The sequence below is a fragment of the Haliotis cracherodii genome, unplaced genomic scaffold, assembly GCF_022045235.1.
Source record: "Haliotis cracherodii isolate W230 unplaced genomic scaffold, xgHalCrac1.p SCAF_3, whole genome shotgun sequence".
Taxonomy (NCBI): domain Eukaryota; kingdom Metazoa; phylum Mollusca; class Gastropoda; order Lepetellida; family Haliotidae; genus Haliotis; species Haliotis cracherodii.
The window spans coordinates 37,499,677-37,518,406 of record NW_027266286.1 but is presented as its reverse complement, the minus strand read 5'-3'; the positions used below and the strand labels follow the sequence as shown (position 1 = coordinate 37,518,406).

Here is an 18,730-nt window from a genome sequence, read left to right as displayed (position 1 = left end):
ATTTTTAGTTTCAAGTTACACTCGTTATGAGCGGCTCCCGTGACGTGGAAATGATCTTTTACGGAATCCCCATTCAGGGGTTTATTACAAACATGACAACTCGTTGACCTCTTATAGGCCCTCCAATTATCCCTCGTCATACACATGGGTTTCTTACGCGATAAGTTTTCCCGGATTATTCTCTCTTCATTTTGTAGATATTCTAGGAACTTTCCCGCTGCATCGGGACCTCTGTAAATCACGGGAGTGTTTGTTTTCCCATCATACCTTACAACTATATATCCAAACCCACAAGGAATATGTTCTTGAGTTTTGTACGTAAAACTATCTTGATTATTGCGTTCAGTATTTTCTATAGGTTTGATAAGCGCTTCGAAGTCGGCATAAATTACGTATGGTACTGGCATTTGATTACAATAATGTTCAAATTTTAATATATTTTTCCCCTCTTTAGGCATATCGATCCTGATAGCATTCTGTCCAACACCTCTGCAGTCTTCTTTATGCGCTTCTAATAGATCTTGTCTGCTGTACCCATGTAGGCATCTTTCGCAGAAATATTTCTTTTCCTTATGTTTCGTTTGATCGTATAATAGCCTGTTTAAACTCTTTATCCATGTATAATGATATTTTCCATCTTTTTCGATTAGAAATGAATTGATTCTGGGAATATGTTCCGGAGCGGAGCTTATCCTGTGTACAACAATTCCTTTAGAAGAATGTCCGAAAACATTTATAGCTAAATTATTTTGCTTTTCCACCTAACTCCTCGTTAATTTTGCTCGATATGATGGGCTTAACATCGTTAACATCCATGTTGGAATTAATATCCATCTTCCAACCTCTTAGATATCTACCAATGCCGGCGGATGTGGGTACAAATTTTAATTCTTGTTGTTTTTTCTCAACATTATCTTGTTGATTATTATCAACATCATCTAGTTGATTATTATCATTATCTAGTAAAGCGATCAATTCAGCTTTTCTCATTCGTGAATAACCTCTCAGCCCACTGTTTTTTGCTTTAGCTTTGAGTTCTCTAACAGTCTGGGGTTTGTTGTATTCCAAACCGAGTAAATCGATCAATTCCGCTTTTCTCATTCGAGAATATCCATGTAGACCATGTTGCTTTGCTAAAGCTTTCAGCTCTCTGACAACATAAGTCATTGTGATATATAAATACATGTGAACTAATGTCTAATTGGTTTGAATTCTACCCAATCTATTTATCTCCTTTCGGTAAGCCTTTTTCCTCTCATAAATAATTTGAAACCGTTTCTTGTCAGCACCGCGACTCTTACATAAACAGTAACTACCTTTGACCCCCATCCCGCATACGGAACATGAATAATTAATGTGCCAATTTCTAATTGCAATGGAGTGGATTCCACAAAAATCCGACATACAGCTCTTTCCACAAATTTGTGATCGGCCCATGCATATGAATTTACATGTTGATGTGCCTCTCGCCATTGTGATAAATATAAACTTCTAGTACCATTTGTCTAAATGCATGTCCAGCCGAACATCTCCACTGGTAATTTATTGATTAGCAGTCAGAGTGACTCGCCCGCCTGCCTGCCCGCCCTAACTAGGTCATGGTTTATGCGTAGTTATTTTGTAACCTTAAATCATCACAGCAGTCAACCAAAATATTATGAATATGACCTCACGTTTTTTCTGAGCCTCTGACGGTGTATAAAACTGACTCATTGTTGGTTTTGGCTTTGAGTCAAATTTTTTCCCATAAACAAGGAAGTATTCGTGCATGGCAGATTCGACGTCCTTAACCGTTTGAATTGAATGTCCCTGTCTACGCAGTTCTTCATGAATAAAATCTAATCTCTCTATTCTGCGCCGGGTCAATTGTGACTGGGCTGCTTCGAGTTGTTCTAATGCTTTATTATGTCTTAACTGCTCCAAACCTCTCATACTAGAAAATAAAAAATTACTCCCCCAAAAAGCTGGACCATTAACAATAGCTCCACCGACCATCATCGCAATTGTTGCCATGTTTTTATGAATATAAAATATTCAAATGTTCAATAATATAAAATATTCAAATGTTTAATTACTTCATTGTGTCTCCTGGGATAAGCCCTTGTTTGATGAGCATATCTTTTGTAGCCATAGCCAATCCAATATCGAGAATGACCACACCGATATCATAACCATTAAAATCTAGCTTGGGAGGTGTGACTTTAGTAATCATTTTAGCTGGCCAAGCCGCTGACCACTGCTGAATGATACGTTGGGTTTACCAACATTTTACCGTCTGTAACTGGAGTAGTCATGCTTCTTATAGCATTATATGGGGGCTAAACTCTAATTGAACTTGTTGTGACATCGGGGGTGATGTTTTCTCTTCTACGGTCTTCTAAAACAACCATACAGCCGCTATAGCAACAACTCCTACTAGCGCCCAAGTTTTAATCGGATCAATATTTGAATTATTCATTAGTTTCGCTTTCCGCGTCAGTCTGCCCTTTCTACCAGCCGCGATTTTTGGGGGGTTCCTAGTAACTCTGGCTTGTTTTTGTGTTTGTGTTTGTGGTATATCCTCATTCACTATCTGTTGTGCAATCGGGGTTATTATTTCCTCGTTCAGAAACTGTTGTGGTGTCACTTGTTGAGTCTCCATTATTATTAAGTGGGCACGTATGTTGAAATTGACAATACCTAGCCGTTATTAAAGCTGTGGTGAGTGGAGCTAAGAACATTCCATATCTATGATAAAACTCACAGTTTACTGCGCTTATAGCATGTTCGATAAATGGGTCTCTCTCTACAGATTTGCATAAATACATGCGATGTTCTGCCGGGATAGGAAGAAACGTACTAGCTACGACTGTGTATAGTTGTAATATAGCCGACCCTATCGTTTTAGTCATGGTAGCTCCCAGTCTAGACTCGTAACGCGCGTACAGTTTTTTAATTTCTTCGCCGGTCATGTTATCAATTTTTTCGATGGTATAATTTTCCCCAAAATATTGGGAACATTTTCCACCGGCTACCAAAGCCACCAGTCTTTCTCTATGTTTATCTAAAGATTTATCTGTCATAGGTTCTGGCTCATCTTTGAGCATTGGTTCGATGAGTTCGTCGCATTCCATAATGTAATACCTAAGGAGATATTTAAGTCTAACATAATATAATATGGCATATCCAATACATCCCGTAACAATAAACTGTTGCAAAAGGATGAGGATTTCAAACCACATTATGTCATAATAACTGCTAATGTTCAATTTGTCGTATTTTTGCCATAATTTTGCTATAATTTTGCTATAATTTTGCTATAATTTTGCCATATTTGCTATAATTTTGCTTAGCAGTTGCTATATTTACCATATTTATGCTATAATTTTGCTTAGCAGTTGCTATATTTGCTATAATTTTGTTTAGCAGTTGCCATAATTTGTTAAGCAATTGCATAAGCAGCTGGTTGATCGGTTTTTAATACGAGTTTACAGTGCTTCGTTTCCGCTAACAGTTTTCTGACTTTATCTCGTTCGAGCTTGGTATAAATAACATCATTTTCACGTAGACATTCCTCGAATTACTCTCGGTCTTTGCAATGAAACAGGGCTACCCATTTGGTCTGCTCTCTGAGATCTTTCAGGACAGAGTTGTATTTTTGAGTAAGTACCCAAATGCTATGCTGAGTATGCCATCCGGAGAATGCTAAATACGAAAGCATATCTTTCTTTTTGGTGAGTTCTTTACTCGCACTACAATCGTCTATTACGAAAAGGGTTGATTCTCCTTTGTATTTTTCGTGACATACTCGTAAACAGTCTTGTAAATGATCGCCTGGATCAACTCTGTGTACCCCATCGTCATTCATTACCCAATCTCTCGATAGATATGTTTTATTAACGCTTATAGTCGGGTACAGAATCATAATATGATCAAAAACGTCCAGATAATGACTTTCTAAAATATCTAGAATAAAAGCTGTTTTTCCACAACCCGTTTGCCTGCATATGATAGCGCAGTGCGGTTCTTTAGGTAAAAGATTATCAATAGATTGCTTGCACGAATCGTCCATTCTGTATATTAAGTTGCACATCCATAATCACGTACAAATATATGTTTAATTTACCAGCTGATTCCTGGAGCTTCGTTATCTGTATAGTGACACCCTTGCTAGCATTTTCTATTCTTCGCCCACTACAGTGTAGTTGGTCATCGTCCGTTGTTTGCATGTCGAGCCATAGCGCGTACTTCGTGGTGAGGTATTCACCCATCGATACATCCCCGAGAGACAGATCTTTCACGACCGCGTTAACTTCTGGGCTTCGTTTTACAGAAGGAATTTTTTAATCTCATCCCATTGTTGATACGCTAGCATTCCTTGACTATATAGTTGATTAGGAACGCCCTCGATAGTCAATTCTACTTTTGTAATCTTGGGATTGTAGAACTTCTCCGTATTTCTTTTAAATGCATCGGAGGGGTCCTCGAACAACATTAAAATACCTTTCAACGACCTCGTGGGGACGTTTAGATTGATATTCCACGTCGTATCTTTTTTGTTCCTCGTGATCTTTCGATGTCGAAGCACGCGGTCGTACAAAATGGCTAAACTTCCTGTATACTGGTTACGAATTTGTCTGGCTAATTCAGGATCTGTTATCATATCAAACTCCAGCGAGATATTGTCAATGGAATAGCTAGCATCTTCAGCAGCTCTGATTACTCTACCGTAGTCATTAAAAGTGAGTTCGTATTCTAACCTATCGCCTAGAGATGCTTGATAAAAGGGCATGTGGGAATCTAGTAATTCAAAGTCTAGCGGAATATAGAATCGGTTACGTAATGTGTCAGAAACAGCGAGATCTTTTACGACAGTATTGTCACCATTTTCAGTGCCCACACGCAGTCTCAATGTGTTCAGATTACAAATACCTTGGTACTGTAAGTTTTCCCGCTCTTTATCCGTTCTCTAGAGATCCATGTAACAATAGTATACATCGCTATCGTCGATACACAAAACCTCATTACCACTAATTTTAATGGCGATTTTCTTAACGATAGCACGACTTATGTTCTGAACAGGCTCCCTGTTAACGTCGATAGAAGTCAAACTAATCGTGAATGCTAGTCGGACAGTTCCCTGTACTAACACATCGTGTGCGCCGAGATTAGGAAAGCGAACCAGAAGCATTTGATTCTGATCAATGGTACTCGGGTTATTAGTTATAGTTACAGACTGATGAATTGCTTTGACCCCTAATGGATCTCGAAGTCTACGTTGTGGGTTTAACTTGCGTGCGTATTGCGAAGACATTTTATATTGAAATTATGTAACCTTATGTTTTATATAAAAATGGATGATTTTAATCTAGATGATTTTGATAACCCGAGTACAATCGAAGAGGGTACTGATGAAACCAGCTTTGAGTGGAATGAATCTTAACAATGAACTTTTACAATCAACCGTCAATGATTATTACAATACCTTTAAAGAAACCCCAATTGGTCGTGACTATTCAAAGTTTGAATCAGATAGTAAAGGAATATTGCGACTGCGTGGCGCTCCGGAAATTGATCTTATGAATTCTCGTACTCGTAAGCCCTAGCCTTGCCTACGATAGCCGCTAAACACGGTATCAGCACTGTTCGTGATGAATTAGGTTTTGTGGACTACTCACGACGAGAAAAACTTTCCGCGAAGACTACTAACGTACTTTGGACTGTGCGTGATGAACTCGGTAACATAGATAATTTGGAAGAAAGCCTGAAGGTGGCCTCGGACGGACTCGGAAAATCTTCGATACCTACTACGATAATTCCACGTTACAGGTACCATCCTCGGAGTTCAGTATTAGGGAATTACGAGGCCTTGACAAGGCAATGCAAACAATGCAAGGAGAACTCATCCATAATATAGCCAAGCTATCCGAAATCGACAAGCATATAGCTTATGAGAAGACAAAACTTGAACAGGCGGGCGATCAATTCAGTAGACGTCGCATTGCAGAAAGATTGCGTAACTTAGAAGAGGAAAGATCGGCCCGCCTCGAGGCTGCTTCCAGTAATAGAAAGGCACTTCGTTCACAAATCAGTCGAATTCGAGAAACTATCGATCAAGTCTTCAACGATGACACTACACTGGCCGATAAAATTAAAACACTGTTCAGAGAACAGGGGATAACCATTGCCAGTATTTTAACCGCATTGGGATTTATTATATCGACTTTGACTCTCGCGTGAACCGGTGGTAGTGGACCACCCACACCTCCCACACCCCCTAGGTAGGATGGTATAAAAGAGTGGATTAAAAAAGCATTTAAAAGCATTAGGTTCAGCACTGGGAAAGCTCGCTGGGAAAGCCGCGTCTGCACTTCCCGGTATAATAGGGAGTATAGTTTCCTGGCTCTTGAATTTATTAGCTAAGACCACCACTTGGCTTAGTCAAAACCTGTGGGCACTGATCGTAGCAATTGCAGGGCTGTTGTACGTATCTGCTAAAGACTATTTAACCAAATCATGAGTAAACCAGCCGCGACTCCACCTACTATAAGCGCTGTTTTTTCATCGATATGTTGTTGATTTTTAGCCGCAATATGTGGTGGCACTTGTGGTTGTGCGTCAGTAGATGTGTCAGTAGATATCTGTGGTTTTACTATTCCCGTTTCGCCTGTGTTTGTTTGCGTTATTAATTCGGTGTTAATATCTGAATTTATACCTGTTTTTTGTTGATCGGTAGCAACAACAATTTTATTATTATATCAGTACGACGGATGATATTCAACTTGAAAGTCCTTCAACTCTACTCAGATCTATTCCAGTGAAAGATGAAAAATACAATAGCGGTAGAACGGACTCTTTCTCATCATTACAATATAAAAAATTAAAGTGTGGTATTATTTCAGACCTCAAAATTTCTGTATTAGATGTAAAACACCAACCTGTACATATAGGATACTTAAGTGTAACACTCCATATTATAAATAATGGTTGATTCATCAGGCCCTGGAACACTCAGACAATGTAATACAATTGCGCTTTCCGATCTCGGAGACACAGAAGGATTCGGTAAACCCGGGTACCGATGGTAAGTTATACGCTTTACACTTACAAGATAATGTATACAAGCGGAAAGAAGTTACATTCACAGATTATCTAGGAGATTTAAGCGATGTCGACGTTAGTAGACTCCATAAAAACACTTCGTACAATCTTATTCTCAACAGTGATAATAAATGGACTATGGTCGAAGCAAACATCGAGTGGCTACTGAATATCGTCATTACCCCACCGTATGTGATGATGGGTAAGGCACATAATTTATTTAACTAAGATAATAAATAGTGGCATCGTACTCACGGCTTATATCCCATCAAAACGAAAAAGTGTATTAGTCACCCCCCTGCCAGAAAACCCAGGTCATATGTTATATAGTTGTCTGGCAGTAAAAAATGTTAGTTTAAATTTGGTTACTGAATTCAATGATATTAAACAGAACTTGAGTGCAATACCTAATATTTCGACGTTTATTATTGAAGTCTTGTTCGGAGATGCACCGGAAGATGCCTTCGAAATATTACAAGGTCTATCGATTAAATTAATGAAACACCAGTGTCAACGTTGCAGTATTATTCATATTGGAGCATCACCCGTTGTAACCCTTGAGGGGGTCCAAATTATTAAAAGTGGTAGTATTTCTTTTACTAAGATATTCATGCCGTATAATATTCATTTGATAAGGTTGATGTATACTCTCAAAACATTTAAGCAAAACCAATTAAAGACTATTGTATGACCGTAATATACACTATGAGTTTATATCTGGCGCTCGATGAGGCATTTGAAAAGATGGATACTGTTGATGGATTTCGATTACATCAAATAGGCGACATAAAACATTGAATAGAGAAGGAGAGGGAGTTTAGACTTGGATTGTATAAAAAGTATCGCAGAGCCGTGAATGCTCTCGACGGAGTTGACACCACCCTTGTAACAGCTGGCATGGGACTCGGTGTAGCCGGTGTCGGTTTACTATCAACTATAATCGCCGCGCCTATCGTACTTGGCATGGAAATAGCCGCCTGGCAGGAATAGCGATAAAATTCATTTCTCGTAGGTTGCAAAAGAAAGCATTAACACACGATAATATTCGGATACTGGCCAAAGCAAAGTTGAACAGCATTGAGGATCATATTTTGACAGCAATGGCTGATTGTAAGATTTCCGAGGAGGAGTTTTGTTTAGTGCTGTCGGAACTCACCAAATACAACGTAATGAAGCATGAGATTCGATCCAATTCTCGTAAGACCAGTGGTATTAGCGAAGACGAGAAAAAAAGTTCATAGAACAGGGGAGGCAACAAGCGCGTCAATTATTCCGTGCCAAAACCAAAGAACTGGTTGGAGATTAAAAATAGATTGCTTACTATCATTACATCACATTTAGAAGAATGCTTACATAAATATAAAATAATGGAGAATTGCAAACCAACAAAGGAAGAACTCGAAAAAGCTATCGAAATATTTATGATCAGGGACAAAATTATCAAATGGAGAGAACAAGGTATATATTATATCAGTGATGTCAAACCAACCAAATACGGTCATCAATTGTTTCTTTCCAATTACCAAGAAGAGTATATAGTCTGGTCTCCTAGTAAAATGAACGAAGAACTTGTTGAATATCACTTTGTAAAAAATAATGGTATAAGTATGAGTAAAAATAATAGAGAATATTTTCATTACAATTTAGTTTAGTCTCATCATCGTTTTTGTACTAATGGTAGCATTGATTAACTTCAGGTGGTGGTGAGCTAGAGTCAATTTAACTTAATCTCATGACTATCGTTGAATTGCATCATCATTTACACATAAAAAATGCCACCTGTAGTGGTGGTATAGGTATATAAATCTGGCTCCAGTGGAGTTGCGGCAGAACCTCCATTACCTATACTACTACTCAGCTTTTGAAACCCTTACACTTGGAAACTCACCCTTTCCATAGGTTCAAGGTGTTGGCGGTGAATTGCATAAAGTGTTAGGTTCAGTTGTGTTAGATTTTGACATTAAAGATCAGGAATTTTCACAAAGATTCTATGTTCTGTCTACATTACCAGAGGCAGTGATATAAGGCCTCCTTGATGACAATGTTGCAGTCTTAGAAAAAAGCTATCATTCCTTGATAATGGGCAACAGCACCTCAGATAAGCAATATATCAATTTCATAGCCAATTCAGAGCAAGAAATTTTTGGATTGGCAAAAACAATAGATCAGATTTACATCCCTCTCAGAGTGAAATTCATTTCAAGGTTACACTGCCAGAGGCCAAAGAGGAATCCCTCATTCTCACTGAACCCATTGCTTCCCTCACTACTCTTTCTGAAGTAGCAGGTGGTAGAACTCTTTCTTAAGCAAAACAAAAAGCAAAACTGCTACATTTAGGCCTATTATGAATCGTTCCCAATAAGAAAAGTTTCTAGACAAGGGTACAGTTGTAGGCAAACTTAGTAACATTGACAAAGATTTTTTAAATAGACTCTGACCAACCATTTATGAATACAGATAACACTGACAATAAGAAGATAAACAATGACACCAGGGACTATGTCAAAATTGCACAAGAATTAGGATTTGATATGACCAATACACAACTGACTCCAGACCAACAACACAGACTACTCAGATTTTTTGGACAAAACAGAGACATGTTCTTAATGAGTCTTGCAGATTTAGGAAAGACTGACATGCACCAACACATAATTGACACTGGCAAACATCCACCCGTTAAGTGCAGACCAATTCGCCAATCTCCTCATCTCCAAAAAGTCACTGAAGAACTTGTAGATGATTTTCTGAAATATGATTTGATCGAGGAGTCCACTTCTATGTATTAAGCTCCCATTATCCTAGTCAAGAAACGTGATGGCTCATACAGATTTTTTCTGACTACAGAAAGTTGAATTCTGTCACTTTACCATGTCCTCTTCCTGTTTTTGATGCTGCTGTTGATCACATCGCCAATGCCTAAGCTAAGATCTTCTCCACTTCAGACCTTGCTAATGGCTTTTTCCTGGTTCCACTACATGAAGATTCAAAGCACAAAACTGCTTTGTCACCCATGCTTCATCAGTTCAAACATTTGCCTTGAGGTTTGTCAAATTCCCCACTTTTTTTCAGCAGCTCATGAGCAAAGTGCTAAGAAAGTTGCTTTTTAAGGTTGGACTGATTTACATTGATGATTTGTTAATTTACAGCAAAAACTTTGAAGATCTTCTCCAATATTTGGAGCAAGTATTTTACTCTCAAACAGGCAAAATTAATACTAAAGCCATCCAAATGCAACTTTTCAACAGACAAAGTTTCTTTTCCAGGTCATGTTTTATCATGTGGAGGTGTTCAAGTTTATGACAAAGAATGAAGCAATTAGAACCTTTCCAGTGCCCAAATCACAAAAGCAGATTCACTCCTTCTTAGGCCTCACAAACTTACTCAGAAAGTATGTGAAAAATTACTCTAACATAGCGCTTCCACTGAAAACTTTGCTAAAGAAGCATTCAGAAGCAGAAGACGGAAAGAAACCAAAGTTCCAGTGGTCACTTTGTTTTTTTACCAACAGAAAAAGAGTTTGACGAAAGTGTAACCCATACATAAGCCGACCCCTTTTTACAGAACCTTTTTTCTGGTCCTCAAAACTCGGCTTATCTAAGGTCATATACAGTAATACCCCTATTCTGGCATATCCAAATTTTGACAAGGAATTTCTTCCTGCAACTGATGCCAGTGATATGAGCATAGGTTTTGTTTTGAGTAAAAAAGATGAGAAAAAAATGAACATCCTACAACTTTTAGTGGTAGAGCTCTTCATGGTAGCGAAAAGAACTGAAGTATAACAGAAAAGGAAGGCTTCGCTCTATTTGAGACAATTAGATTATTTCGTCCGTACCTTGCAAATTCCCAAATCACTGATCATATAGCATTGGAATGCATGAAATCTATCATGGATGCCACATGTAGATTAGGGCGATGGTCTTTGGAACTTTCTACCTACACTTTAGACATTGTTCATCGCAGCGGCAAAGCCAGTGGGAATGCTGATGCTCTCTCACATAGGGAATATGAGGAAAATATTACTTGTAATGATCAAACTGAAGAAGATGCCGAGAAAACAGTCTTCTCAGTAACTACAACACAGCAAATGGACACATTCATCCTCACAGGTCACACAATCAACTGAGGATATTTGCACACCTATTGATAATCACTTAAAATCAGACACATAGACAACACATTGGTCAGTCACCTATGATTATGAAAAGTCAGTACCAGTTAAAGTTGTTGCAGCATTACATGCTACAAATGCTGATGTTACAAAAGACATGATGGTTGAGGTAAGTGTATATGAACATTCAAACTTATAGAGCGGCAGCCCAGAGCACTTTGGTCAAACGAACAAGGTACCAATATCCGAACACAGGAACATTTACTGTGTAACCCAACATATTCATATATGGATGTCTGCCTGGAAGCCCCTGCTGCATGTGGCCCCTGGCCCCCCAAAAGAAGGGACCATTCAAGGGCTGGATCAAACATTGGAGGTACCACATGAAATCAACATAAAATGAACTATAAGACACTCTACTAAGTATAAAATACCCATTGCCAGACAAATCGTCTATAGCATCATATGCCTATCTGGCTTGTAGGAATCCATAGCCAAGCTATCAGGCTATAGCAGGCTTTGAGGACTTCATAGCTGATCAGATATATATTCACAAGAATCAGATTCATGCCATTTTCATTACATTTCAACGATAGGCCTAATCTATGATATCAATACTAGTATTCAGAGACCTGATTTTATAAATACGTGATTTTAATCTCAATAAAATCCTACCATCTTTAAGAACAAAACATAAATTTGACCATCTGTTGACTCTCAGACCTGATGTCCAATGCTCTTCTGCCTCCTATGTTTCATTATGCACACTGGGATTACAGAGGGTCAACTGTGTGGGGTGGGGTGAGGGTGTGTCTGGCGGGCCTCATGCAGAAGAGGATTTGTCTGGCAATGGGTATTTTGTAGTAAGTAGAGTGTAATAGTTCATTTTATGTTGGTTCCATGTGATACCTCCAATGTTTAAGCCTTATGCAGAGGAAGATTTGTCTGGTGGGCCCATTCTGTACTCTGTGATATGAACCTGTTCATTCAAACGTACCTTAATGTGGTACAATCGATATATATTCCAGACCAATTTTACCCTTGTATAACTGAAGGGTCAACTTTTTGTGGGGGTCTTGCGGGCCTCATGCAGAAGATGATTTGTCTGGCAATGGGTATTGTGCAATAAGTAGAGAGCAATTGTTCATTTTATGTTGGTTTTATGTTGGTTTCATGTGGTACCTCCAATGTTTAACTCAGCCCAAATCTTGGGACCCTCCCTGGGGGGTCTGGCGGACCTTATGCAGAGGAAAATTTGTCAGGTATGGGCCGTGTTGTACTCAGTAACATGTACCTGTTCATCTAAACTTACTTTCATCTGGTACTTTGAATGTATACTCTAGTCAAATTTTACCAGAGTGTCCATGAGTGCATTAAGGGTCAACATTTGGGGTGTCTGGCGGGCCTTATGCAGCAGACGATTTGTCTGGCAATGGGTATTTTATACTTAGTAGAGTGTAATAGTTCATTTTATGTTGATTCCATTGTTTAACCCAGCCCAAATTTTTGGACCCTCTCTGGGGGTGTCTGGCAGGCCTTATGCACAGGAAGATTTGTCTGGCGTGGCCCATTCTGTACTCTGTGAGATGAATCAGTTCATTTACACTTACTTTCATGTGGTACCTCCAATGTTTGATCCAGCCCTTGAATGGTCCCTTCTTTTGGGGGGCCAGGGGTCACACGCAGCAGGGGCTCCCCGGCAGACATCCATATATGAATATGTTGGGTTACACAGTAAATGTTCCTGTGTTCGGATATTGGTTCCTTGTTCGTTTGACCAAAGTGCTCTGGGCTGCCGGTCTATTAAGTCATCTACAAAGGATTTGTCCAGATTTTATCCAAATCTTTGACTCCAAAGAGGAGGATGTTCTTCCAGAAAAGGATTGTCAAAAGATTGTTATTGAAGCCAATACTTTTGAAATTGATGAAGGCATCCTGTACAGATTTGTCCCACAAAGACAGAAGGATCATGCAGACAAGTTCATTAAACAGCTGTCAGTCCCAAGAACTCTCATGAATCAAGTTCTGCGATCATACCACGACTTGGATTTTTGCGGTTGCCACCAGGAGAAAGAAAGGATGCACAACACCATGAGACCAAGGTACTACAGGCCAAAAATGTACAGCAATATTGCCACTTATGTCCAGACGTGTGAGGTATGTCAACAGATGGCACGTTGACATTCTCGGTCCCCTGTCAACATCACCAGACAAGTACAAGTACATTTTCGTCATCACAGATGCAGCCTCCAGATGGTGTGAAGCCTTTCCATTTCGGACCGAAGAAGCCAAAGAAGTAGCAGATGTCCTCGTGAGAAATATTTTGTTGGTATGGCGCTCCAAGGACCTTAATTTCAGACAGAGGTCAGAATTCATGTCGAAACTTATCAAAGTAATTTGTGAACTTTTGGCAATTAAATTTACACATACCAGCCCATACCATCCTCAAACAAACAGCTGGGTAGAAAGGCTCAATTCTTATATAAATCAGTCACTAAGAGCCTATTGTAACAAGTCTCAAAATGATTGGCCCCATTTTATTCCTGACATCATGATGGCCTATCGGATGGCCCAAAATTCATAAACACAAAAGTTCCCACATGTTATGCTTTTTGGCTGAGAAATGAGAGCTCCACAAGTATAGCATTAATTCCAAAAGAAAATATAGGCCACAATAACAAGAGTTACCTTTCAAATTTGTTTGAGGAGCTGGAAATCACCAGAACAATTGCAGCGGAAAACACTGCTCGAGCTAAGGAAGTGTATTCTAAACAATATAACCGAAAGGCTAAAGAGCCAGAATTTGCCCCTGGTCAAAGAGTTTGGCTATATTGTCAAAAAGTTGAAAAAGGCCTTTCCAACAAATTAACCAAAAAGTGGTATGGCAGCTATTTTATCATCCATATATGTCCAAATTACACCTATAAACTACACCAAAGTTCTGACAACAAAATACACACACCGCTTGTCCATGCCAACTGTCTGAAGCCATATTTTGATCCACCTGATGATCCTCAGTATCCTCCAATACCGTACCTCAATGACTTCAGTAACATAGATTCAGGAGTCATGGAAGCCAATGAGGAACCACTCAATGATACTCAGCTTGACAGCAACAATTCCCTATCAACAAGCTCAACTTACCAAGCAACTGATCAATCACCACCATGACAGCAATGTAACAAGGACAATTCTAAAACCAAGGCAGGCACTTCCAGCAACAAGAATTCACAACAAAAGACTCCAACAAAGAAGAAAAACCCTGTTCCAAATAGAACAGAAAAATCTGCAAGTCCCAGTACAATAATTACCAAGACATATAATGTCGCACCAGGTCCTAGTGCTCCAACCAAGGTGCATGAAAAGGTAGACAAGGGGAAAAGAGGAGTCCTGAATAGTAAGCATCACCAGCCAAAATCCAGACAACAAATTGAAGCAAGCCAGGAACAATCTCTAAGTCAGAGTGAAACATAAGGTAATCAAACCAAGGATATCCCTCAGGTTTTCCATCCAGAGGACATCCACTCAATTCTTTCTTCCAAGAGATCAAATAGCAAAATCTACTAAAGAATGAAATGGAAGGATCCAGAAAGAGGAAACACATGGGAGTATTGCAGCAGCAATCCAGACTCCATTCGAAGAAAATTTCATATCAAAAGAAATCTGTCAGGAAAACGACGTAAACGTCCATTGAAGCATCATAAGTTCTTCAACCAAAAGGAATCAGCACAAGACAATAAATCAGTCAATGTTCTGTCAGGGAATGTTGAGCAAGAAAATACCAAACCATGCCTTGTGCATTGTTCTGGTAAATAAAATTGTAATTAGTCTCTTGTGACTCCAGCTCTTTGCTGACTAATTCCCCCACAAAAACCACCACGCCATTTGGAACGTTTTGGAGAATCAGAACAGAACCGTAATATATGCACAGATGATCTGGCAGACGGCTTTGGCTGAAGGAGGAACTTTATGTGGTGGAAAAAGACAGTAGATTTCATAAATTTTGCCACAAAAGGTATGTCTGGCATCTCGCACCATTGGTACTTAAACAATATTCAAATCTTGAAATCACCCTACATCACATCAAAAGTAAAAAGAGTGTTTAAACAAAAGAAGATGTCCTAAATAAGCTTTACCAAGACCCTTTACACTACCAAGAAAAACAAGCATGAAATACTCATATATCCCCCGCCAATATGTCTGGTTGTGTGCAATGCATTAGCTCCTGTGAACTATGTTCAATGGGCCTTTTTGTAAATGGACTAATTGCAGCACTAAAAAAGTTATTACTGGTGTTGTTTTGCCATCTGCAGTTAATGATAGAATATGTAACTGTATTTGTAATGAATAAGGATGAGACATATGGACGAACAACTTCTTTATTACAATTAGGCGCGATGGTTTCGGTGTAGGTTCCAACACTGTTATCAAGCAAGTGAAGTACAGAGTATGGTTGACAAGAATATATACAGGATAGGAGGCAGTGTTTTTACAGTTGAGTAGGTTTAAGATCAGTTACACTGTTGTATTTGTAATGAGTTGTGTTTCTGCATGAAGTTAGCCAGTGAATGCAACAACCGTGTCCATGACACTTTTGGAGGAACATACACACAAGCAATGCAGAACTCACCAACAAGAAAGGAAATGTATTCAATACTGCGAGATGACATTATGTACCAAGTTTGGTGAAGAAATATGGTACAGTTTTCAAGATCTGCACGGAAATGAGGACTACCGCCATTTTCAGTCTAAGTCAAAGTTGTTGCCATGGAAACTTGAAAAATTTATTTTTTTTAAATTGCAAACTATCAAAAGGCACCAGTTCACCACTAGACCTATCTATGTGCTAAGTTTGGTGAAGAAATATGGTACGGTTTTCAAGATCTGCTCCGGAAACGAAATGTGACGGACGGATGGACGGATGGAAGGACGGCACCCATTCCTATAGCCCCCTTCCACTTCGTGGCGGGGGATAATAAGGGCACTGATGAATGTTAGAGAAGGCATAATGACAATAAATGCCTGTAAAATTAATTTCAGGCGTGTAGATCAATTTTTGGTGTGTCTACCATATTGGGCGAAACATGAACGACACCCTGATGGCATACTGTTGATTAACTTGCGTAAGGTTGCCCATAGTTATTACAAATCCTCATGCTGCTTGCAATTTTCATGGACTGCCAGTCCATCACAGACAAAATGTATTTTAGAGTGAGGTCAGTAAGATGTACCAACAAGAATTTCCAAGCAGGGAAAAGGCAAAAAGAGATTGTATTAATACAAAAGTTATATATTTTCTGACCAACCTGCATCAACAAGATAAGACGCACATTGAAGAAGCCCATGTTTAGCAGAATAGATGATACTATGATTAAGATCTTTCTGTTCCAGAGCCTGTGGAGTCTGAAGCATCATACGTAGCATGAGCAGGTTACCATCCATCACTGTGGTCAGCACACTGAAACAGAAATTCTAGTCATAGAAATAGACCTCATGTCACATCACTTCTGGCTTGGGAAATCACATGACCAACCTCTGTCCCATGACGTATGGGAGTTAAAACTGAAAGTTTCATACTCCGAAAGTTCAATGCATTTTTGGTTTTGGAAAATTCATACCAAGGGCAGACAAAACAGAAAATCACCAGTCTCTAAGTACGACAATTACAAAGTTATTTGCACCTGTGGTTTGAAGACATATCTCACCAGGATAATTAATCAACAGTTTAGCATTTCAGAGAAGACAGCAAGAGTCAAATGAGCTAAAAATGACAACACAAAAGTTAATAAATACCCCACAACAACTCGCACCTGAACTTTGATTGTTGAGCATGTCTGCATATAAATGGTGTTCAAGCGATAATCCACTTTTCATCTAGTCTTCTAACATTTGTTCAAGTAATATTCCACTTTTCATCATCTATTCTCATGTAATAAGACCATTCGCCATCACTCGCATTGTTCTGTAACCTACAAGATTGCTCATCCCCCTCTCGAAGGCCGCCATGACAGAAAACAGTGCAAGTCAATTTCAAAATAATCCCAAGTATTTAAATTAGTTTTTGGCAACATGTGTTTGTTTAACACTGAGGAAGAATGTACATTGTCAGTTTCACTGACGTGACCCGTAATGGGATGTCCTCAGATCTTTGTTTAGCGGTAGCAAGAACTAAGATCTGATTTTAATGAGATTGATTGATTTGAGCTATAACTTGACCTAGCTTTCCAAAATGACATTTCGTGTAAAATCACTTTGCATAATGAACCAAGAGTTGAAAAGTGTGTAAAAGTAATTAACTAATGATCGATTTCACAACAAATTATTCACATACCTACTAAACTTTCATTATGGTATATTGTGTTGAGGACATTTCAGTTCACATGTGATATTTACAAATTTGATACAGACCAAGTCACATGTAGTTAATGATCCAGTTTTTGTTTGTTTGCTGTTTAACGCCGCACTCAGCAATTTTCCAGCTATATGATGGCGGTCTGTAAAATAATCGAGTCTGGACCAGACAATCAAGTGATTGACATCATGAGCATCGATCCACGCAATTGGGACAATGACATGTATGAACCAAGTCAGCGAGCCTGACCACCAGATCCAGTTAGTTGCCTTTTACGACAAGTATAGTCCCCTTTTACGGCAAGCATGGGTTGCTGAAGACCAATTCTACCCCGGAATCTTCACGGGTCCAATGATCCAGTGAACACACCAAACATAAGACATTGTCATAGAAATTAATAAAATATAAGTTGTACTGAAATATTAGAATTTGTAAAGTCGACATGTACTAGAGAGATAGCTGAATTGGCTCAGGTCATTCATATTTATTATGGTATTCATGGGTCATGGCAAAACTACACAAAGCTAAGTTTTGTCATGTGTACCAAGTGCTAGTTTCTATTAAAATGACATCTATAAATATGACTTTGTCAGACATTGCTCTGGGGTATTAATTTAATATATACCAGCCAGCACTAACAAATGTAGAGACAATCCACTTACAGAACTAGCACTTTAACAATGATACAATGATGTATTAAGTTTGCTCTATTTGCATATTACCAGGAGGATTGGTGTAGAGAGATTATAAATCTGAAATTTAGTTGAGTGGTTACCGGTATATATTTTAAAAGATTTATTTGCCATAAATAGATATCATATTTCTCTCACTCACTCACTCACATACACACACACACACACACACAAATGCTCTGTAAATAACGATAAGTATATTTCTACAAGATTCTGTATCTACAAGAGATGTAAGGTAAACCTTACAGAACTATTAGAGCAAAATTTCTTGAAAATTATTTCTACCATTGTTGAGATAACACCATGTGAAATCTGAAAATAGCAGTAATCAACAGTAACAGGTCAATGGTCAGGTCGTGAATTGTGAGTACTGTGTGACACTCTCGCCTGTATACACCCCCCAAAATCTGAAAGTACCAAAATCACTGACAAACCCTCAGAGATTAAATATATACTCACACGCAAAAGAAACGCAAGTGGTTTTAAGCAAAT

General features: G+C 38.8%; 1 protein-coding gene across 4 annotated transcripts in view; it reads right to left on the bottom strand.

Moving 5' to 3' along the window:
- The window catches only part of LOC139474319 (ankyrin repeat, PH and SEC7 domain containing protein secG-like), a 129,267-nt gene that overhangs the window by 30,438 nt on the left and 80,099 nt on the right, over positions 1-18,730 (bottom strand). For all 4 annotated transcript variants that reach the window (XM_071257286.1, XM_071257288.1, XM_071257285.1 and 1 more), the window contains one exon: positions 16,501-16,652. In XM_071257286.1, coding sequence (XP_071113387.1) covers positions 16,501-16,636 — 136 coding nt within the window. In that variant the 5' untranslated portion in view covers positions 16,637-16,652. The remainder of the gene's footprint in view (positions 1-16,500; positions 16,653-18,730) is intronic.